This window comes from Alnus glutinosa, chromosome 14 (assembly GCF_958979055.1).
Source record: "Alnus glutinosa chromosome 14, dhAlnGlut1.1, whole genome shotgun sequence".
Classification (NCBI taxonomy): Eukaryota; Viridiplantae; Streptophyta; class Magnoliopsida; order Fagales; family Betulaceae; genus Alnus; species Alnus glutinosa.
The window spans coordinates 16,506,191-16,530,356 of record NC_084899.1 but is presented as its reverse complement, the minus strand read 5'-3'; the positions used below and the strand labels follow the sequence as shown (position 1 = coordinate 16,530,356).

The 24,166-nt window shown below is 38.5% G+C and overlaps 1 protein-coding gene, 1 long non-coding RNA gene and 1 pseudogene across 2 annotated transcripts; 2 read left to right on the top strand and 1 right to left on the bottom strand.

Annotated features, from left to right (window-relative positions):
- Window positions 1–396: 396 nt before the first annotated feature.
- LOC133856746 (G-type lectin S-receptor-like serine/threonine-protein kinase LECRK3) lies at window positions 397–7,024 on the top strand (annotated as a pseudogene).
- Window positions 746–4,526, bottom strand: LOC133856536 (uncharacterized). The gene is made up of 3 exons (XR_009898217.1): window positions 4,135–4,526; window positions 2,315–2,386; window positions 746–1,025 (listed from the first exon to the last, which is right to left on the bottom strand). It is a non-coding gene; the product is annotated as an uncharacterized LOC133856536 (long non-coding RNA).
- A 12,745-nt stretch (window positions 7,025–19,769) lies between the features above and the next one.
- LOC133857673 (G-type lectin S-receptor-like serine/threonine-protein kinase LECRK3) lies at window positions 19,770–22,409 on the top strand. The gene has a single exon (XM_062292968.1). The coding sequence runs from the start codon at window positions 19,830–19,832 to the stop codon at window positions 22,257–22,259; it is 2,430 nt and encodes an 809-aa protein (XP_062148952.1). The 5' UTR covers window positions 19,770–19,829; the 3' UTR covers window positions 22,260–22,409.
- The last annotated feature ends 1,757 nt before the right edge of the window (window positions 22,410–24,166 follow it).

Genomic DNA, 24,166 nt, shown 5'->3' with positions numbered 1-24,166 from the left:
CAAAAAATAGCATCAACAGTGCTTCTCAAAACAAATAATAGCTTTGATATGCTTTACATTAGCTTATTCTATTTCTTTTATAATATAAATATGTGAGACCAATGCGTAGTTATTATATTCTAAATAAGGCTAATAAGCAGTAGTTTTCAATTCTAACCAGTTGAATTCAAAGCTCGTAAATCGTAATAGAGTAAAGCAAAGCGTGAGAGAGTCTTGGACACGGCTTCGAAGATGCGTCGACCTCCGTGGTTCGAGTTTGACAATTCCGTTTCTTGACTGAGTTCGTAGACTTTGGAAGTCAATGAGGGTCGGAAAGAGGCTGAAGACCAAGTCCTTTGCGAATTTCATGTTAAAACCAATTTGTAAGGAAGGAAATGAAAAGTGGAGAAAGGAGAAGTTACAGAGAGATATTATTATCTTGTTATGGATTTCATCACTCTGTTTCTTGTTCTCTCTGTATTCTTCACTGTTTCAGCTCAACAAATGGAGTCTAATGTGAGCCGAGGCTCTTCTCTAACACCCACCACAAACTCAACGTGGTTGTCACATTCTGGTCTCTATGCCTTTGGATTTTACAAGTGTGACGACCCGTTTTTTTTTTTTTTTTTTTTATACAAACATAAAACGAGTTATCGCAGTGGCACGACTACGTGTCGCTCAGCCAACATATGGCACATGTCCCATAACATGTACCTGATAATCAGAGTATAACATACATCTATCTATGCAGCGGAAAACATAAATCTGAATAGCGAAAATTACAACTTATATATCTATCACAAGTTAATTACAACAAAGAGCCATTTAACATTTATCTGTTTGAGTCTTATTAACACTATAACAATAATGGCTTAACAAAGAATAAGTGACACAAACGTCACAAGCCATACCAAACCTATAAAATAGTGGACAACCCGTGGTCCGACAATTACAACTGTCGCGGCGAGCTTCAGTCATAATATCTCAAGCACACTGCTACCGACCCATCGACTATACCGAAGTACCTGCAGCCAAAGAAACATCATCTACACGGTTGTGGTGGTATCCACATCCGCATAGGTGAAAGAATGAGCTCACAGCCTTAGTATACCTCATACTAAGACCTCAGTGGTATAAGACTAACTGAGTTTTCACAAAGAACCAACCTTTATATTATTTTAGTCGTGCGAGCACTATATTAGCCACAATTTACCAATAGCTAATGTAGCAAACACCGACTATTCAGAAATCATTTAAAACATACTATATAGCTGTGAAAATATGTAGAAGTTCCATACATCCCTCCTTGGAAGTTTCTACATATAGACCCCTCTGTAATAATACTTTTCACCGGTCGCTTGGACATATGTGCACACGATCACTCCATCACAGATATCACGTATACACATAGGTCTTAAGCAAAGAACATGGCATCTTACTCTTCCGTACTAGGATAACATCCTTCAACAAAACACTCGCAACACCATCTCTAATCGTATTCCAACTTCGTGTCTTGACGTCAGTAGATCATGAGAGCACTAGAGTTAAACTCAATCATGCTAACACGTCTTTCCTGAAGAACAAGAACAGTCAACCTTCCCACTCATAGACATGTCATTACTCGCACCTGGGTAGTCATGTATCCATGTACTTTCAAGTTCAATGTATGATATTAACACATGTGACCATCCGATAAAAATATACATAAGATCTTTTTCATGAAGACTCTTATGCATACTAATACGTCTAGCAAAACTACTCATAACATAAAAACCTCTCTCACAAAACAATGCTATAATGCTATGCATGAACTGGGGCTGATACTGTTATGCTGCTGATACTGATACTGCTGATACTGTTATGCTGCTGATATACTGATACTGCTGGTATGTATGCTCTATACTACATGCTCAATGTTCCGTGCTTGACCGGTATATATTGCACTACTGTGTCACGCTGAAATCATGCAGTTGTTAAATCACACCCTTTTAAAACTAAACAAATCCAGCATTTTACCCACCACTTTGAAATCATTCAAAACTTAGTTTCTTTATCAAATCTACGCAGTTTCAACATGACATGTTCTCAAACAATTTGCATAATTTAAATCTCAACCGCAAAACATACTCAAACACTTTAAATCAATTAACACCTTTCACTCATGCATCAATTCTTAAACATCATTGATAATATTTGAACATAATCGAAACTAAACAAATCATCTCAAAACATACATTTCATCATATGGTTGGTTCGGTTTCATAAACAACATATATATTTTTATCAATCCAATACATATAAAAATATATATTTTCTCAGTGAGTGGAATACCCACCTCGGCTGCATTGGACTCCAACTCGAACTCTACATTGGAGAACCCATTGAAGTCTCCAATTATAACACGATCCTGCAAACAATGGTAGCATTAGACTATGCTATTGAACCTAAACTCTATGACACAGAAACTACCCGCTTGCTCACGCGTCACGTCACTCGCTTCTAAAGCTAGCTAGGTACCTTAAACTATTATTAGGTCAATCATTGATTATAGGTCCACATCTTATCTCGTTTATTACTACACAATGCATTTACTATTTTTACTAGTGCATTTATCTTTGTTGTTTAACATTATTATTCATAACCCTTTTTATGGCCGCTTGTTTTATTTACCAAGTTAGCAATATATTTTGGACTCATATATATGCATATGTACATATACATATATACATGTACACATACAACACTTAAACCTAACCAATGATACTCTAAAATACTTAGTATACATGGGTATGTGGATTAGGTACTTAGTTGCCTTATTATCATATTAATTTAGTAATTCTCATTAGATCAGATTACAATTACATATGGTAGTATATTTATTAACTAAAGCCAAGTATTGTTCTTAGGCTCTAGGTTTGTAATTTATTCCATTTCTTTAACCATTAAATACAATTACTATTATATTTACTACTTTGTCCTTTTAACTAAATGTAGGCATCCTCTAGACTATGTAACCATAATGATTCAATCAAACTAAACTATCAACTCGTATTGCAATATTATACCTTGTGTCCAATCTTGATGCTTATTCATTGTATTACCCCTATATTTATTTCCTATTTAAGATTACCATTCTTAACATTCACTTGTTCACAAACAATTTCCAATAGCCACAACCATGTCAAAGGATCAACCCACACTAAAACCTTCATCCACATAAAGTCTCCTAGCCAAAAGGAGCCTTAATTATTAAAACAACTCCAACCTTTTGGTCCTCTAATACAACACTACCTCAATTCCACTTCGAATTCTTCTTCAATCAACCATCAACAATCTATTCTTAAAAATCACAACCACCTTCACATCAAACTCATTGGAATTAAGAGCTGCCAAGTCAACCCAAAACACCAATCACTCCAATCCAACATTAAACTCAATCTCTAACAAGTAAACATAAACCATTGACATCATCAAATCATCCATCACACCACCACCATCTACAATTTATCAAATAACTAGCAATCTATATCCTCCAACAACCACATACCCAAGATAAGGTAAAGTCCTCACAACCAATCCATTATAAGTTCAAATCTAACTTCTTACTAAATAAAAGCCTCAAGACATAATCAAAACACTCAATTAAACAATAGGAAGTCAAAGACCCCAAGAGAACCAACCAAAACTCCACACAATCACAACAAGGAGATCAACAAAACCTTTTAAGATTCAAATCACTAATCCAACACAAATATCATATAATCATAGCCATCTATAACCAAAATCACAAACCAACTCAAATAAACCCCCAAAATAGGACACTTTCGAGCCTCTACACCCCACGGGTTCCATCAAAATCATTAGGAATCACGTACATATATTATGCCATTCAATTTCCAAAACAGAGGAAATAAATCAAATACCAAAGACCCAAAATCCATCTCCAATTCGGCTAATACCCCCACATGAACCCTAGATTTCAACTCCAAAGATAACCCAAATCAATTCTATGAAAACCCATACCATAAATTCGAACCCATATGTTGCAACAATAATCATAATCAACCGGCCAAACAGTAGAAAAACCCCAAATAAAATCATGAAACCCTAATTTCAACAATCAACAATTAATCTACAAAATTATAGGATTTACACCTTGGGGATTTTCCTCAACAAATCCGCCGGAAAACGCCACTGGCAGTCGCCGGAAAACTCGCCGGAAAATCACTCCTGGAGGACCGGGTCTTCCTCACGGGTTCAGCGGGTCATGGGTCGCGGGTCGCGGGTCTCTCTCTCGGTTTCCATGGGTCTTCACCGGAGATCGCGTCGCCAGCGTCCTCTGGACTCGACGGCGCCACCCACCGGAGGATCGGGCTCCGATCACTCCTCAACTCTCCCGATCTCATCTCTCTCTCAACATCTCTCGGCTCTCACATCTCTCGGTTCTCTCTCGGTCTCATCTCTCTATCTCTCCACTCTCTCAATCTCATGATCTCACTCTCTCATTCGGTGAAGAGAAAAGAAAGAAGAAGAAATGAAGAACAGAGAAGATGGCAGAAGAATAGAAGAAGAAAGAAGAAAGAAGAAGAATAAGGGGGGGGGTAGTGCGTGAACCAAGGGAGAAGGGAAAATTACTAAAATGCCACTCACCTATATATATATATATATATGTATATTTATTTATTTATTTTCTTGTACTTTTCTATTTATTAATTGCAACATTTCCTATTTAATTTTTTCTTGGTCTTTACAACAAGCGAGGCAATGGCTACTCTGTTGGGATTTTTATTGCCGGAATTCCTGAGAAGACCGTTGTCTGGACTGCAAGCCGTGATAACCCACCTATCTCCAGCAATGCTACCTTGCTTTTCGCAAGCGATGGAAGGCTTGTCCTTGAATTGTTGCCGTCGTAGCTGATTCTTCTGGGTCTGCTTCGGCTTCCATGCTTAACTCGGGCAATTTTGTCATCTACAATTCCGTTCGAAAAATAATATGGCAGAGTTTTGAGCACCCGACTGATACAATTCTACCCAGTCAACGTCTCTTTGCAGGTAAAGAGCTGTTTTCTAGTATTTCAGACACAGATCACTCGACGGGTATCTTCCGTCTGAAGATGCAAAATGATGGAAACCTTGTTCAGTACCCGGTGGATACTCCAGACACAGCAACATATGCTTACTTTGCTACTGGGACAGATGGCTCCGGAGATAACGTGACGCTAAACATGGATACTGATGGGTATCTCTACTTGCTAAACGCTACTAGTTTCGACATTGGGAATCTAACGAATAGAGGAAATCCTACAGCAGAAACTATTTACCTCGCGAGAATTGATACTGATGGGATATTCCGGCTGTACAAACATAATCTGAAAGGGAAAGGAAACTGGTCAATTGTATGGTCATCTTCATCTGATGGGTGTGATCCAAAGGGTCTTTGCGGATTAAATGGTTATTGTGTTCCAAACGAATGTGTATGTCTTCCGGGATTCGTAATGGTTCAACAGGGCAACTGGACTGCTGGCTGCGAGAGGAATTTCACTGCAGAAAGTTGCAAAAGCAAAAATGGAGATATTACATACAACATGCAAGAAGTGCCTAACACCATATGGGAAGATGTTTCATATTCTGCTTTGACAGTGCCATTCAAAGATTCTTGCAAACAAGCCTGTTTGGAGGACTGTAACTGTGAAGCTGCGCTATTCAAAGACAGGACGTGCCGAAAACAAAGGCTTCCATTGAGATATGGGAGAAGCCAGACTGATTCAAACATTGCTTTCATCAAGGTAAGTACGTCTACACCGTCTGCACCCACTACTCAAAATGGAAATATGGCGAAAGAAAACAAGAGAAAGGTTCGAGTGTACATCCTAATTATTAGTGCTTCAATTGGTGCTTTTGGATGCATGATGTTGGTAATTTCCGGAATTGTGTTTTACAAAAACCATTTCCGGTATAGAAAACTCTCTTGTAATGGAACTGTTGAACTCAGTGACGATTTTGCTCTACGATCGTTCACTTATTCAGAACTGGAAAAAGTGACGGATGGTTTCAGGGAAGAGGTTGGTAGAGGAGCATTCGGGGCAGTTTTTAAAGGGACGATGTTAAATTGCCAGAAGGTCGTAGCTGTAAAAAGACTACAGAAAGTGTTGGCTGAAGGGGAAAGAGAGTTTCAGACAGAGATGAAAGTTATTGGGAGAACGCATCACAGAAACCTAGTCCGTCTGCTCGGGTATTGCCATGATGGAATTCATAGGCTTTTGGTATACGAGTACATGAGCAACGGATCACTTGCAGATATACTCTTCACACCAGGAAAACAGCCTTGTTGGGATGAACGAATGGGAATTGCTCGCAACGTAGCAAGGGGGATTCTTTATCTCCATGAAGAGTGTGAGCAACAGATCATTCATTGTGACATAAAGCCTCAAAACATTCTCATGGATGAGTTTGGTTGTGCAAAAATCTCTGACTTTGGATTGGCAAAGCTGCTCAAGCCAGACCAAACCAATACCTTTACCGGCATCAGAGGGACAAAGGGGTATGTTGCACCAGAGTGGCATCGGAAACTGCCCATCACAGTGAAAGTAGATGTTTACAGCTACGGCATTTTGCTCTTAGAGATCATATGTTGTCGAAAGAGTGTAGACTGGAATCTACCCGAAGAAGAAGCTGTTCTTGAAGAATGGGTGTACCATTGTTTTGAAGTTGGTGACCTAACTAAATTAGTTGGGAATGAAGAGGCTGATAAGAAACAAGTAGATAGAATGGTTAAACTAGGACTCTGGTGCATTCAGGATGAACCGTCACTTCGGCCGTCAATGAAGAAGGTTTTGCTTATGTTGGAAGGGACTGTTGATATTCCAATTCCACCAAGCCCTAACTCTTTCCTAAGCGCAATATAGGCTCTCAAGTGATTGAGCCTCATAATTTGTATAACAAACTTGTTAAGTTCTTTTATGCTTCATTTTTAGTTTTATTTTTTATTTTTTTTAACATGTAAGCTTTATATTCATATGATGCATGTACACGTCTCCTCGATGCTCTATTTTTTTGGTTGTATGTTCTCTGAAAATAAAGTTGGATAAGTGGTTTTGCCTACATACCAAAACTGTATATATATGCTCAGCTTATCATTTATAATTATTGACAATTACATTGTTTGAGTTACAACATAAACGTAAAACTATATAATCGGTGATAAGGAAAGTAATTGCTAGCTATACTATTCAAAATGTCTAAACTAAAAGAGAACAAAGATAATAAAGATGTCATCGTAGTCCATTATCCAATGTTTGAGAATTTGAATGAATGTTATCTTGGGCAGGTGCTGATAACTTTGGAGAGCTAGCAAATACACTTGAGGACAACTTCAACTTCTGTGACAGACTTGGTGGTAGACTTGGAGAAGAGTTCAACCTTTGTGAATTGCTAACAGAAACTTTATCTTCTTCAACTTATGTTTGATTACTTGACAGTGTGGCACTCGGCTTGTCTGCATCTTCTGCTATAACTGAAGCTCTTTCGTCTGCAACTGAATCCTCTACATTCGATACTATAAAAGCCCCCCTCAAGGTGATGGGGGAAGAACTACCATCAACTTCAACTTTTAAAACAGAAATGTAGCAGCAGATAAACCTTTGGTAAATACATCTGCCACCTTATCTTTAGTAGAGATGAATTTGACTATTATATCTCGATTAGGAACCTTTTCGCAAACAAAGTGGTAGTCAACCTCCATGTAATTGGATCCAGAATGAAACACAGGGTTAAAAGCCAAAGCTAGAGCACTAATATTTTCACACAAAAGGAAATGAGCAACAGGAAGAGGAATAACAAATTTCTTTAAACAACATCGTAAGCCAAAAAAGCTCCACAGTAGTAACAATAAAAGATCTATACTCAGCCTCAGTGCTAGATCTTGAGATGACAATGTGTTTCTTTGCACTCCTGGATACTAGGCAATCACCTAAAAACATAGCAAATCAAGTGGTACATCTGCAATTATTAGAGCATCTTGCCGAATCTGAATCACAGAGGCATTAGGTTGAAGATTGCCTTTAGTGTAGTAGAGCCCATGATCGATGGAACCTTTAAAGCACCCCAACACTCTCTTTGCAGCTGCCATTGTATAGATGGAGAATGCATGTACTAATAAAGTCGATTGACTGAGCGTCGTGTAAAGGTCTAAAATTAGTTTTGTCACGACACTGAGAATGAAATTTCTAACCAAGTAAGGGTACTGTTTTGGAGGGCTCCCATGACGTGTCTGTAGGCAGTAGGATCCAGCAACAACTCGCCATAAAGTTTAGATAACTTGGACCAAGATGGGCATGGTAACTTGGTAGGTTTTGCACCATCCATGTCTCTTCTGCCAATCAAATAAGATTTATATTTCATTTGACACAAATGAAGACCACTGTTGCTGCGAGTGACTTGAATTCCAAAAAAAATTTTTAACGAACCTAAGTCCTTCACAGGGAATTCATGTCGCAGCTGTATGACAAGTGAATTAAATAACAAATGAATTAGTACCTGTGATGATTATATCATGCACGTAAACATGCTTGTAAATGTGAATCTTGCCACAAGTGTAAATAAATAGAGATGTGTCCATTATGGAGGCCGTAAACCCAATATCAAGTAGAAAATTGGACAGCCTAGTGAACTAAGCTCTTTGAATTTGTTTTAAGCCATAAGTGGCTTTGTGCAATTTACACACAAAATCTGGTTTTTCCTTATCAATGAATCCTCGAGGTTGCTACATATAAACCTTTTCAATCAAATTGCCGTGTAAGAAGGCATTTGACACATCCAGCTGTCGAATTTCCCAATCAAGATGTACTGCCATAACTAGAATAATTTGGATGGTTGAAGTTTTGAACACGAAACTAAAGGTCTCAGTGTAATCCACTCCACATCGTTGAACAAATCCTTTAGCAAACAATCTAGCTTTAAAAATCTCTCCATAAATCCATTTGCTTTCTTTTTCACCTTATAAACCCATTTATTTCGAATGGTGTTGTGTCGGAGTGGTCTATGAAACAAAGTCCAAGAACCATTTGACATGAAAGCATCAAATTCGAGTCCCAAAGCTTCTCTTCATCTTGGGTCAATGGCAGCCTTGCTATAGGATGAAGGTTCAACTTTAGAAAGGGCAATATGAAGTCTGATGAGAGGGTGTTTTGTAACACCCCTTCAAAATCATAGATTAAAATGTGAAATCGCGTGTAATGTTGATACATTCGATAGAGATAAGGGTAACTAAAGGGGAATGATTGGGATAATGATTATGGATGCATTTATTGATTTTTTAATATAAGACGATACTCACCAGGCTTAGAATGGTTGCCACAACATCCGTCTTCAAAAGAGCTTTCTTTAATGGGTTCATATGTGCAATTTTGAGACCTATAGCAAAAGTTGTGTATATTTTACTAAATATTGTGCAGTGCTGTCTAGAACCAACAATCAAACAGTCCGAAGCATTGTTCAATTAATATGGAGAACCATTTGAACGTTGGGAAACACCAATTGATTGATAGGACCTGGGACACAGAAATATCACTTCTTGAGCTATAAAATGTTGTTTTGGGCTAAGATTCCATTATGTGTGCCCCCATACTTACAACCCAACATCCCTAAGAGAATAAAAAGAAAAAAAAAAGAGAGAGAGAATGGAAGTTGATAGACTGGAGAGGATCAGATAAGAATAGAAAGGATTAGGCTTGGAGCAAGAGGGCCTAGAACAAGCTTCAAGGTAAAATCCTAATACTTTTCTCTTTAAGTTTCTTGAAATTTCAAATTATTTATAGTACATAGATGTACTACTTCGAGATTTATGTGGTGTGTGTGGGTATATAGCTAATGGGTTTGTGTGTTGGGTTAAAATTAGAGGCAGACACATTAACCAAAGAAAAATTAAACTAAAAACTTACAGGCTAAAATGTATTCAATAACTATACCAAAAACTTGAAAACAAAGGCAACTATTAAGTAAAATATAGCATCATTAACTTAAAGAAAACTAAATCTACAACTTAATATGTTTCATGAAACGAAATGAGCAAAAAAGATGGAAGGAACATACTCCCCAGATGTCAGTGGGGACAATGATGATGAGGAGAGTTGTATTAAAGGTGCGGTGTGATTGGACAACGAAGTCCGTGAAGCTTCATTTCCTTGTGAACCTTGAACGTGATTCCAAGAGAGAGAGAGAGAGAGAAGAGAGACTAGTAGGAGAGAGAAGAAATTTGGAAGGAAAGACCAAAAGAGGACGGGGGTTGCGGAAATAGAGCCTGTTTGGTAATTTGATTTGGAAATAGGTTTTCTGTTTCCAAAACAGAAAATGTGTTTAAACAAGGACACACGGTTTGTTGTTTTTAAAACAAAAACAATGAAAACAAAAACTCATCGAAACACACTTTTAAGAAGCAATTCTAACCTGTTTCTTAAAACTATTCTCATTTCAAGTCTCAAAACACGCGCAGAAAAAGTCTGAAAATGGTTCTCATTTTAAGTGCATAGTAGCAAGGCCACCATTCGAGCCATGGTACAACATTTTTGTAAGGATTTTATGGACTTTCAAGTTTCATCTCCATCTTCACCCTTCCTTTAACCAACCGTAAATTAGCCTCCATCTTCAAGTCTTCAACCAAATCACAGAAGCCTTTGCTCCATCTTCAAGCAGCCTTTACTCCATCTTCACTCAGCCTTTACTCCTCCATCTTTCTCTTCACGTCACCCTCAACCAACCTATTCAATTCCTGCATCTACTCCATAACCCATCGCACGACTGGATTCCAGCATCATCATGAGCAGGTCTACGTTCTATGCATCATCAGGGCTGCCACATCTGTAATTTCGATTTGGTGAGTGATTTTCCTTTTCCTAGCTTTAACCTAGGTCTACATTCTGTCACTGTGTAGTAGTCAAGCTCCAATGATTTTTGATTTCCTACTATTTTGCAATTCTTTCCAATGATTTTGAGTCGTTTTATTGTGCATTTGTCTATTATTGGGGTATGATTGAAGTGGGTTTTGGATTATACTGTTGGGTTGGGGTTGGTATGAGCTGTTCTAGCTCTGCTTGGTTGATGAGAAAATGGGGAAAAGAGAAATAAAATTAGACTTGTGTGTGGTGAATTCGACCATGAAGGTCTCACTCTCTGTTTAGCTCATTTCCTATGTGCTGAAATATAATTTGGCATAAATCTAGTTTAGGATTCTTTTTCAATGTTCACTACTTGTTTGGTGTATGTCCAGTATGATTTTGAAGATCTTCCAAGGAGAATTCGAAAGCTGCAAAGACAAAGCCCAAGTCTAATTAGGATATGTGTGAAAAGAGAGACATAGAGGTGGATACTAGAAAGAAAGCAAACTCTGCTGTCAAGGAGGTTGCTGTTGATAAAGAACTATTGTAGGTATTCCTTACCCGTTAGGGTACATTTTGTTGTTATTCATGTTTTTTTTTTTTTTGGTATGTAATGTTATGATTAGTAGGGTAAGGAGTTTATGTTGTGTTTCAGGTCGAAGATATGAGGTTGATCATCCACAACTTGGGGAAGTTTCATTCTCACAGGGATGTCAAGGTGAGAATCTGTAATTCAATTACTGTTTAATCACCACTTGGTTTTTTGTTTTTTTAGTGTGCTATGTATTCTTTTTTTTTTTTTTTTTTTTTTCTCTCTTTATTGTTTCGATATTTTGCTCTTAATGGTCTGGTAGCTAATGTCTGGCATTTGAGATTGGAAAGGTCTTCGGATTTTCTTCAATTTTCTTGAAAATAAATTTCAATGTATGTCATTGCTTTATTATGGTATGGTCCTGAAAGGGGATGGATTCTTCTCTTATACTTGAGTTTTGGTTTTTGCAATTAGAGTGTTATAGTGTTTGTTTCTAATGCATGCCAAAATGCAAAAAGCACATTCTTTTGTACTGTTTTTTTTTTTCGATGATAATGAGAAAGATGCGCAATTTGCCAAATGGGCAGCATTTTTGAATGATTTAAAGTCTTAAAGCCAGCTGCTTTTGAATTCTCCATTGTTAACCATATTGATGATACAACTGTTTTCGTTGAAGATCACACCACTGAAACACAACACCTTGAAGATCCTCCTATAGCATCTCATCACGCATATCACTCAATCATGTGTGACATCAAAGGCAACTCATCAAGACAATATCTTGGAGATCCTTTTGCAGCATCCTCTCACGCATATCACTCAATCATGTGTGGAATCAAGACAACTCATCAAAACAAATATGGCTCAAATAAGCAAGTCCACACTTGTCATAGTCATTCACAGAATATAGCCGTAGCCCGCACAAAATGGCAATCCAGAACTTATAAGGAAAGATTGGCAGACATCTTCTCATGTAGGAGCAATAGTATCATGTTTGATATTAATTCTGATTTGTTGTAAAGATCTTTCTATAAGTATCTCCATGTACAAACAATATATAATACAGTGAACATCATTTTATAATTAACAAGGAAAATTTTCTCCCATTTCAAAGTCTTTTATAGTATCAAAGCCTTTCTAGGCACAGGCTTAAACAATTCTCGCATCCTTAACCTTAGGTTGTGGCTTTCTTTCTCCACTCACTCGTAACAATTTATCTATATTCTTCATGCAAGAAAGTGACAAGTTTGGTTACTAAAAAGGACCTCTTGTTGGCCACTCGAATAGAGCATACATCATGAATAGTTTTTCACAAAAAGAGTGTGAAAGAGTTTTGCTTTGAACACCTTAATAATCACAATGTTATTCAAGTCTAATGACATATAAATTTAACAAAATTCCATTTGGAAATCACCCAATAAATGGAAAAAACAAAAAATATATAGAAACGCCAAATAGTTTTCTATTTTCTTCTTAAGTGAAAACAGTTTTGAAAATAATTGTCCAAATGCTTTAGGTACTGTTTTCTGTTTTCAAAAATTGTTTTCGAAAACAGCCTGCCAAACACTTTTTTAATGAAAAAAAAAAACGATTTTTAGTTTTTGTTCTCGAAAACAATTCTCAAACACAAAAAAAAAAATGTTTGCCAAGCGAGCTCAGAACGTTCGTGATGGTTGAAGTGTGTTTATTAGGGTATTGACAAAACAATGTCGTATTGGTCTTATTCTTTTTTCAAGTGACAAAGCAAAATGGACACGTGTCCCTATTTAAGTATTGGGGACATTTCAGATGAACGGATTTTGTCAGTTTTTTCTAAGGATAGGAACCAATTTGTTTTTTATGCTTAAAATTCGAGGCTGCTACATATAAACCCCTTTTCAATCAAATTGTCGTGTAAGAAGGCATTTGACACATCCAGCTGTTGAATTTCCCAATCAAGATGTACTGCCATAGCTAGAATAATTTGAATGGTTGAAGTTTTGAACACGAAACTAAAGGACTCAGTGCAATCCACTCCACATCATTGATCAAATCCTTTAGCAACCAATCTAGTTTTAAAAATCTCTCCACAGATCCATTTGCTTTCTTTTTCACTTTATAAATCCATTTATTTCGAATGATGTTGTGTTGGAGTGGTCTATGACACAAAGTCCAAGTATCATTTGACATGAAAGCATCAAATTCGAGTCACACAACTTCTTTTCATCTTGGGTCAATGGCAACCTTGCTATAAGATGAAGGTTCAGCTTTAGAGAGAGCAATATGAAGTCTGATCAGAGGGTGTTTTGTAACACCCCACTTCAAAATTATAGATTAAAATGTGAAATCGGGTGTATGTTGATAAATTCGATAGAGATAAGGGTAACTAAAGGGGAATGCTTAGGATAATGATTATAGAAGCATTTATTGATTTTTTAATATAAGACGATACTCACCAAGCTTGGAATGGTTGCCATCACATCCATCTTCAAAAGAGCTTTCCTAAATGGGTTCATATGCGCAATTTTGAGACTTGTAGCAAAAGTTGTGTGTATTTTATTAAACATTGTGTAGTGTTGTCTAAGACCAGCAATCAAACGGTCCGGAGCATAGTTTGATTAGTATGTAGCACCACTCGACCGTTGGGAAACACTGATCGAACGATGGGACCTGGGACAAGAAAATATCATTTCTTGAGCTATAAAAGGTTGTTTTGGGGCTAAGATTCTATTATGTGTGCCCCCAAACTCACGACCCAACATCCCTAAGAGAAAAAAAAAAAAAAAAAAAAAAAAAAAAAAAAAAAAAGAGAGAGAGAGTGAAAGAGAGAAAGAGAGAAATAGAATGGAAGTTGAAAGATTGGAGAGGATCGGATAAGAATAGAAGGGAGCGGGCTTGGAGCAAGAGGGCCTAGAACAAGCTTCAAGGTAAAATCCTAACACTTTTCTCCTTAAGTTGCTTGAAGTTTCAAATTATTTATAATACATGGATGTACTATTTCGAGATTTATGCGGTGTGTGTGGGTATATAGCTAATGGGTTTGTGTGTTGAGTTAGAATTAGAGGCAGACACATTAACCAAAGAAAAATGAAACTAAAAACTTACAAGCTAAAATGTATGTAATAACTATACAATCTATACCAAAAACTTGAAAACAAAGACAACTATCAAGTAAAATATAACATCATTAATTTAAGGGTTTAGTACTCCTCTAGTTCCTGAGTTTTTGAAACTTTATTTTTTAGTTCCTGAGTTTCAATTTGCATCACAGATGATACCTCAATTTTGAGAAATGACCGAATAAGTACCTTGGTTAACTTCTCCGTCCAAAAATTAACGGCCAGTCACATGTCAACCTCATAGGTTTACATTTGGCACTATATAAAAAAAATTAAAAATTAAAAATCTTTAAAAAATAATAATATTAAAAAAAAAATTGAAAAAACAAAAAAAAAACAAGGGGTGGCTGAGCCACCCCCCTTGGCAACCATGGGGGTGGCTGAACCACCCCATGGGGGGTGGTTCGGCCACCCCTTAATTAAAAAATAAATAAATAAATAAATAAAATTCAAGATTGGTTTTAGCCTTTGGGGGTGGTTGGACCACCCCAGACCGGCCAAGGAGGTGGCTCAGGCACCCCTTTGTTTTTTTTTTTGTTTTTTCAAAAAAAAAAAAATTAATATTATTATTTTTTTAAAGATTTTTAACTTTTAATTTTTTTTTATATAGTGCCACGTGTCAACCTTTGAGGTTGACATGTGGCGGACCCTTAGTTTTTGGACGGAGAAGTTAACCGAGGTACTTATTCGGTCATTTTTCAAAATTGAAGTATCATCTGTGATACAAATTGAAACTTTGAGACTAAAAAATAAAGTTTCCAAATCTCAGGAACTAAAATGGTGTTTAACCCTTAATTTAAAGAAAACTAAATCCACAACTTAATATGCTTCATGAAACGAAATGAGCAAAAAAGATAGAAGGAATGTACTCCCTAAATATCGGTGGGGACAATGATGATGAGGAGAGTTGTGTTCGAAGTGCGGTGTGATTGGTCAACAAAGTCCATGACGCTTCATCTTCTCGTGAACCTTGAACGTGATTCAAAGAGAGAGAGAGAGAGAGAGAGAGAGAGAGAGAGAAAGAGAAAGAATAGAGAGCAGTAGTAGGAGAGAGAAGAAATTTGGAGGGAGAGACCAAAAGAGGACGGGGGTTGTGGAAATAGAACGTTCGTGATGGTTGAAGTGTGATTATTAGGGTATTGACAAAACGATGTCATATTTGTAACTATCTATCAACACTAGAAAAACTTTTTAGGGAGTTAACATTGAAGTCCAATGTGCCTTTTATTGGTTGCTAGTCAAGTTTATCTTCTTTTTTCCTTTTATTTTCTTCTTTTTTCTTTATTTTTTTCTTTTTGCAGTGACTAAGCAAAATGGACACGTGTCCCTATTTAATTATTGGTGACATTTTAGATGAACGAATTTTGTCAGTTTTTTCTAAGGATAGGAACCAATTTGTTTTTTATGGTTAAAACTCAATGACTATTTGTCAAAACCTCGATAAAAATACATTTATCCCCTTCAAAAAAATTGACATTATGATTTGAGCTTAAGATGTGTTGTTCAAATACTTGGATAAATAGGAGATACTCTAATATTAAAAAACTCATTAAAAAAGAGAAAGCACAAAAAACACTCCGTTCTCTCTCCTCCATCCTTTTCTCCCTGATTTTTTTTCCTGTGCAAGCCGCCATGGGAGGGAAGCACTGTGCTTCCCTCCCCACCACCCATCTCCATTTTCCTCTCTTCTTCTTCCACCCCAACATCCGACCACCCTTACTTCTCACTTTCCATCATCTATCTCTTCAACCTTCTACCTTCTTTCCAGTTTTTCAAGCCTTTGGAGTTAAGGCATAAGCTCCATCCACCCACCTATCTTACATGCTTTTTACTGGTTTTTGTGTCTCTACAACGTCTATTCAGGCTATTTTCCTCCGCCTTCCACCGATTTTTTTGTAATTTTTGGCAAGGGGTTTTGTTTCAATTTTTCAGATCTAGATCTACACTCCTCCGCAAACAATTACAAGACACGCGCCTCACCACCGAGTTCCCCGGCGTCTCCGGTTTCCACCGACGGTCTTTTTTCCTCAGCCGGCTTCTGCTCCCCCGCGCGTGGCACATACGCTCCAGCGAGCTCTTTACTCTCCTCCGCGCGTGTATGCCACGTTTGTGCTCCCCACTTCCCCCCTCGACCGCGTCCGGTGTTTCTGGGCCACGCCGGCGAATCCGGCTGATGAGAGGCCTCTCCTTGGCGGCGCGTGTTCCCCACGCGCCGTCATGGACGGCTCCCACCCCGCCTTCCTCTGGACTGCTACTGTTTATTTTATTGTTTTTGTATTACTTTTTTTTGGGCTTACTCGTTGTACCCCTCTCCCCCTGTTTACCCCTGTTTTAGTGTTTGGGTCCTTGTGACTCAATACACTTGTGAAATCACCTTTAATGGTGACCCCGGCTTTGTGGCATCCGTGCCTCGAGTCAAAGGGCCCGCATCTTCGGAAGCATTGCCCTCGCGTACTTACGTTCTTAGTTTAATATTTGGGTTGCCCATACCCTGTTGTATTTGTGTTTTTTATTTTTCCTTGTAATCGGTTACTGATGTACTTAAAAATAAAAATTAAAAATTAAAAATTAAAAAAAAATTAAAAATAAAAAATAAAAAATACTTGGATAAATTATAAATTATTTTAAAAACTTTTAAGTTAATAAAATATTTAATTGAATAAAACAAAACCGATGACCAAGTCAACAATGTCATAGATCATCCAAAGATGGGGCAGACGCATATCAATCAAAACCAATAGCTAGATAACGCAGATGGAGACAATTTAATCCATGAAATAGAACTCTCTTTTAAGGTAATGAAAAATAATCAGTTTAATTATTTAAATGATACAATTAACTAGTGAGCAGCGAGTAAGGAACATACTTTTTTTTTTTTTTTACCGAACAGGATAGCATTTGCTATCATATATTACTGAAGGCCCCAAGGGCGAGTACAAGAATAGAGGAACAAGACTCCCCTAAACCTTAAGTCAGAAGCAAGTCTAACTTGAAGCAATTGCCTAAATACAATTCACAAATATTACAAGGACCCCAAATAAAACACCTCTTTACAAATAAAGCCCAAACAATCAACATAAGAGGATTGGCCTAGTCAAGCAGACACCAAATAAGCCCATGAACATTTGTGCATTACATATAGACAAACTGTGATCAATAGTAGACACAAGGGAATATACACAGAACTAGCAGAAAATACAATCCAAAAAAGTCTGAGGGAGGGCACTGTCTTCGCCGGAGGCCGGCGCGTGTACAGCACGCGCCTCCCCCGAAAACCGCCAGCCGACAGATCAGCCACCCAGAGCCCCGTCCGTCGCCTTTGCCCGGCGAGCAAACGCCGGAGCGAGACACCACGCGCCGGTAGAAGAGAAAACTTCACTGGCGCGTGGCAATCACGCGCCGGCCACCATAGATCCCGACAGCCGGAAACAGCAGCGGCGGAACAAGAAAGTGTCGGTGAGCCCATCTGGGCGGCGCGTGTCTCTAGAAAGCCGATGGATAGCCGTAGATCTAGCGTCGAAATTTGAAGACGAATAATGCACAATACGCTCCACCGGCGAGACAAAACAGAGACAATAACCCCCGCCGGACCTCTCGGGAAGGACCTCCTGCCAGAGAACAAGAAGAAAGAAAAGGAAAAAACAAACCCAAACAACACAAACTCCAGAGTCCAAAAGACTCGGAGAAAACAAAACTCCACAGCCAAGATGACTGGGAGAACAACTACCCTCCCGTGGTAAACACCATGGAGGGAACAAAAAATCCACCGGGGAAAGGAGGCTTAGAAGCCCCCCTTCCCGGCGATCAACAGCCTATGTCTTTGGATACAGACAGAGGAAGTGAGAGACGAGGAGAGAGAAAAAAGAGCTTCAAGTTCAAACCATGTAAGGAACATACTTAAATGACATAAGTCCTCATCAAATGCATATAAGCATAATAATAGTGCTTCACATTATCATTGATCAATATAATGACATGACAGCTGTGCGTCTCAAAAAATAATAGCTTAGATATGCTTTACTTTAGCTTATTTTATTTCATTTATAATATAAATATGCAAGACCAATGCGTAGTTATATTCTAAATCTTCTAATGCTACGTTTGTTTTGACGTAAAATGATTTCTAGAAAATGATTTCGGTATTTTATAGTGTTTAGTAGGGGCGAAAATAATGGTCAACGAAAACCATATTCGGTTTGACCGTAAAACCTTTTTTAATTTTTGAAAAACGATTTTCTAAAATTATATTCTTCGTCCTTACACGCACGTTTGATATCTGATTGCCTGAATCCGACAATAGTTGGTCGTTCGAAATTAGGCGACACTGGAATCCAGCATCATCAAGTCACTGGGATTATGCCAGCGTCGGAATCCGTCCAACGGAATACTGCCGTGCCGGATGTCAGAATTAGGCCGCCGGAAAACCGCCGGCTGCCGGAATCCGGAGACATCCGGCAACCGCACCGAATACTGGAGGACCAGATTCCAGCAGAAATTGGCCAGAATCCGGCCATTGACAGAAACCGGCCTGATTCGGCCAAAATGGCCTGAATCCGGCCTGATCTGACCGGATCCGGACACTAATCCAGCCGGATATGACCGGGTCCGGCTACTGCTCTAGCCGGATCTGGCCAAAATGGCCGGAATCCGGCCACTGATCCGGCCGGATCTGACCGAATCCGGAGGAGTCCTGCCGGAATCCGGCAAATTTGGCCGGATCCAGCCAAACATGCTCCCGGGATTCCGATCGTCATCGTTGCCGGATTCTGGCGACAGCTGCATTTTCATTATTCAAATTTTTTCATGTGAACCAAACGCCGAAAGATATTTTCGAGAAAATAATTTTTTCTGAAATTGATTTCGTCGAAAATATTTTACGACGGAAACCATTTTACGTCGAAACAAACGGAGCATAAATAAGCATTAGTTTTTCAATTCTAACCAGCTAGAATTTAAAGCTCACTTGTTTGGCGAAGGCGGAAAAATTCTTTTGTTTTATTTTTTTTTATTTTACTTTTTTTAAAAAAATCAGCTTTAAAATATTTTAACTTTATATCATATTAATAATTTTTTATTATTATTTAAAAAAAATTATTACAATACAAAATTTTTCTAAACAAATTCTTTTTATTTTATATTTCATTTATCAATTCTTCCTGTTATCCCAAAAATAATGCAACTCACACTCCAAACAGGCCATGATTAAATCAAAGCGTGAAGAGAGTCACGGACGCGGCTCGGAAGATGCGTCAGCCTGCGTGGTTCTCGGACGTTTGACAATTCTTTTTTTTTTTTATGAATAAGCTTGACAATTCCGTTTCTTGACTGACTTCGTAGACTTTGGAAGTCAATGACGGTCGGAAAGAGACTGAAGACCGAGTCCTTTGCGTATTTCACGTTAAGACCAATTGTTAACAAAGGAAATGAAAAGTGGAGAAAGGAGAAGTTACAGAGGTATCATTATCTTGTTATGGATTTCATCACTCTGTTTCTTGTTGTCTCTGTATTCTTCACTGCTTCAGCTCAACAAATGGAGTCTAATGTGAGCCGGGGCTCTTCTCTAACACCCACCACAAACTCAACGTGGTTGTCACATTCTGGTCTCTATGCCTTTGGATTTTACAAGCAAGGCGATGACTACTCTGTTGGGATTTTTATTGCCGGAATTCCTGAGAAGACCGTTGTCTGGACTGCAACCCGTGATGGCCCACCTGTCTCCAGCAATGCTACCTTGCGTTTCGCAAGCGATGGCAGGCTTGTCCTTGAAGTGGCACAAGAGCAGGTAGCCGTCGTAGCTGATTCTTCTGGGTCTGCTTCCGCTTCCATGCTTAACTCTGGCAATTTTGTCATCTACAATTCCGACCAAAAAATAATATGGCAGAGTTTTGAGTACCCGACTGATACGCTTTTACCCGGTCAACGTCTCCTTCCAGAACATGAGCTGGTTTCTAGTATTTCAGACACTCATCACTCAACGGGTATCTTCCGTCTGAGGATGCAAGATGATGGAAACCTTGTTCAGTACCCGGTGGGTCCTCCATATGCTTACTATGCGACTGGAACAAATGGCTTTGGATATAACGTGACGCTAAACTTGGATGCTGATGGCCATCTATACTTGCTAAACGGTACTAGGTTCAATATTAAGAATCTGACGAAAGGAGGATATCCTACAAAAGAAACTATTTATCTCACGAGAATTGATGCGAATGGGTTATTCCGGCTGTACTCGCATGATCTGAAACAGAGCGGAAACTGGTCAATTTTATGGTCATCTTCAGATGATGAGTGCGATCCTTGGGGTCTTTGCGGATTAAATGGTTTTTGTGTTACAAATTATCAAAAGGCTGACTGTGTATGTCTTCCGGGATTCGAAATGGTACAACAGGGGAACTGGACTGCAGGCTGCGAGAGGAATTTCACTGCAGAAAGTTGCAAAAAAAATGGAGATATTACATACAACATGCAAGAAGCGGCTAACACCATATGGGAAGATGTTTCATATTCTGTTCTGACAGTAGAATCCCAAGATTCTTGCTCACAAGCCTGTTTAGAGGACTGTAACTGTGAAGCTGCACTATTCAAAAACAGGGCGTGCCGAAAACAAAGGCTTCCATTGAGATATGGAAGAAAGCAACCCGGGGATTCAAACATAGCTTTCATCAAGGTAAGTACGTCTACACCCACTACTCCAAATGGAAATATGCCAAAAGAAAACAAGAAAGAGCTTCGAGTGGACATCCTAATTATTAGTGCTTCATTTGTTGCTTTTGGATGCATGTTCTTGGTAATTTCCGGAATTGTGTTTTACAAAAATCATTTTCGGTATACAAAACTCTCTTGTGATGGAAATGTTGAACTCGGTGACAATTTTGCTCCACGATCGTTCACTTATTCAGAACTTGAGCAAGTGAGTGGCGGTTTCAGGGAAGAGGTTGGTAGGGGATCATTTGGGGCAGTTTATAAAGGGGCAATATCGAATGGCGAGAAGATTGTAGCTATCAAAAAACTAGAGAAAGTGTTGGCTGAAGGGGAAAGAGAGTTTCAGACTGAGATGAAAGTTATTGGGAGAACGCATCACAGAAACCTTGTTCGTCTGCTCGGGTATTGCCATGACGGAACTAACAGGCTTTTGGTTTTTGAGTACATGAGCAACGGGTCGCTTGCAGATGTACTCTTCACACCAGAAAAACAACCTTGCTGGGATGATAGAATGGGAATTGCTCGCAATGTAGCAAGAGGAATTCTTTATCTCCATGAAGAGTGTGAGCAACAGATCATTCATTGTGACATAAAACCTCAGAACATTCTCATGAATGAGTATGGATGTGCAAAAATCTCTGACTTTGGATTGGCAAAGCTGCTGAAGCAAGACCAAACCAAAACGTTTACCGGCATCAGAGGGACAAAGGGTTATGTTGCACCAGAGTGGCATCGGAAATTGCCCATCACAGTGAAAGCAGATGTTTACAGCTACGGTATTGTACTCTCGGAGATCATATGTTGTCGAAAGTGTGTGGACTGGAATCTAACTGAGGAAGAAGCTGTTCTTGAAGAATGGGCCTACCACTGTTTTGAAGCTAGAGACCTTGCTAAATTACTTGGGGATGAAGAAGAGGTTGACAAAAAACAAGTGGAGAGAATGGTTAAACTGGGACTTTGGTGCGTTCAGTATGAACCAGCACTCCGACCCTCGATGAATAAGGTTCTGCTTATGTTGGAAGGGACTGTTGATATTCCAATTCCTCCAAGCCCTAACTCTTTCCTAAGTGCGATATAGGCTCTCAAGTGATTGAGCCTCATAATTTGTGTAACAAAGTTGTTAAGTTCTTGTATGCTTTTCCTTTTCTTTTTTCCCTTTTTTTTTTTTTTTTTTTTTTTGAATATGTAAGCTTTACATTCATACGATGAATACACACGTCTCCTCAATGCTCTATTTTTTTGGTTGTATGTTCTCTGAAAATAAAGTTGGATAAGTGGTTTTGGCGAGATACCAAAACTGTATGCTCAGCTTATCATTTATAAAAATTTACAATTACATCGTGAGTTACAACATAAACGTAAAACTATATAATCAGTGATAGGAAAGTAATTGCTATACAATTCAAAATGTCTAAACTAAAACAGAACAAAGATAATAAAGATGTCATCGTAGTCCATTATCCAATATATGTTAGAGAATTTGAATGAATGTTATCTTGGGCCGGTGCTGATAACTTTGGAGAGCTAGCAAATAAACTTGAGGAATTCAACTTCTGTGACAGACTTGGTGGTAGACTTGGAGAAGAATTCAACCTTTGTGAATTGCTGACAGAAACTTCATCTTCTTCAACTTATATTTGATTACTTGACAGTGTGGCACTCGGCTTGTCTGCATCTTCTGCAATAACTGAAGCTCTTTCGTCTGCAACTGAATCCTCTACATTCGATTCTATAATAGCCCCCCTCAAGGTGATGGGGGAAGAACTACAATCAACTTTGACTTTTAAAACAGAAATCTAGCAGCAGATAAACCTTTGGTAAATACATCTGCCACCTTATCTTTAGATGAGATGAATTTGAATATTATATCTCGATTAAGAACCTTTTCGCAAACAAAGTGGTAGTCAACCTATGTACTTGGTTCCAGCATGAAAGACAGGGTTAAAAGCCAAAGCTAGAGCGCTAATATTTTCACACCAAAGGAAATGAGAAACAGGAAGAGGAATAACAAATTTCTTTAAACATCTTAAGCTAAAAAAGCTCCACAGTAATAACAATTAAAGACCTATACTCAGCCTCAGTACTAGATCTTGAGACAACAATGTGTTTCTTTGCACTCCTGGATACCAGGCAATCACCCAAAAAAATTAGCAAATCAAGTGGTCCATCTGCAATCATTAGAGCATCCTGCCGAATCTGAATCACAGAGGCATTAGGTTGAAGATTGCCTTAAGTGTAGTAGAGCCCATGATCGATGGAACCTTTAAGGCACCCCAACATTCTCTTCGCAGCTGCCCATTGTATAGATGAAGGAGAATGCATGTACTAACAAAGTTGATTGAGTCTAAAATTAGTTTTGTCACAACACTGAGAATGAAATTTCTAGCCGAGTAAGGTTACAGTATTGGAGGGCTCCCATGACGTGTCTGTAGGCAATAGGATCCAGCAACAACTCGCCAAAAAGTTTAGATAACTTGGACCCAGATGGGCATGGAGACTTGGTAGGTTTTGCACCATCCATGTCTCTTCTGCCAATCAAATTAGATTTATATTTCATTTGACACAGATGGAGACCATTGTTGCTGCGAGTTACTTGAATTCCAAGGAAAAATTTTAACGGACCCAAGTCCTTCACAGGGAATTCATGTCACAGCTGTATGACAAAGTGAACTAAATAACAGATGAATTAGTACCCGTGATGATTATATCATGCACATAAACAAGCTTGTAAATGTAAATCTTGCCACAAGTGTAGATAAATAGAGATGTGTCCATTAAGGAGGCCGTAAACCCAATATCAAGTAGAAAATTGGACAGCCTAGTGAACCAAGCTCTTGGAACTTGTTTTAAGCCATAAGTGGCTTTGTGCAATTTACACACAAAATCTGGTTTTTCCTTATCAACGAATCCTCGAGGCTACTACATATAGACCTTTTCAGTCAAATTGCCGTGTAAGATGGCATTTGACACATCCAGCTATCGAAT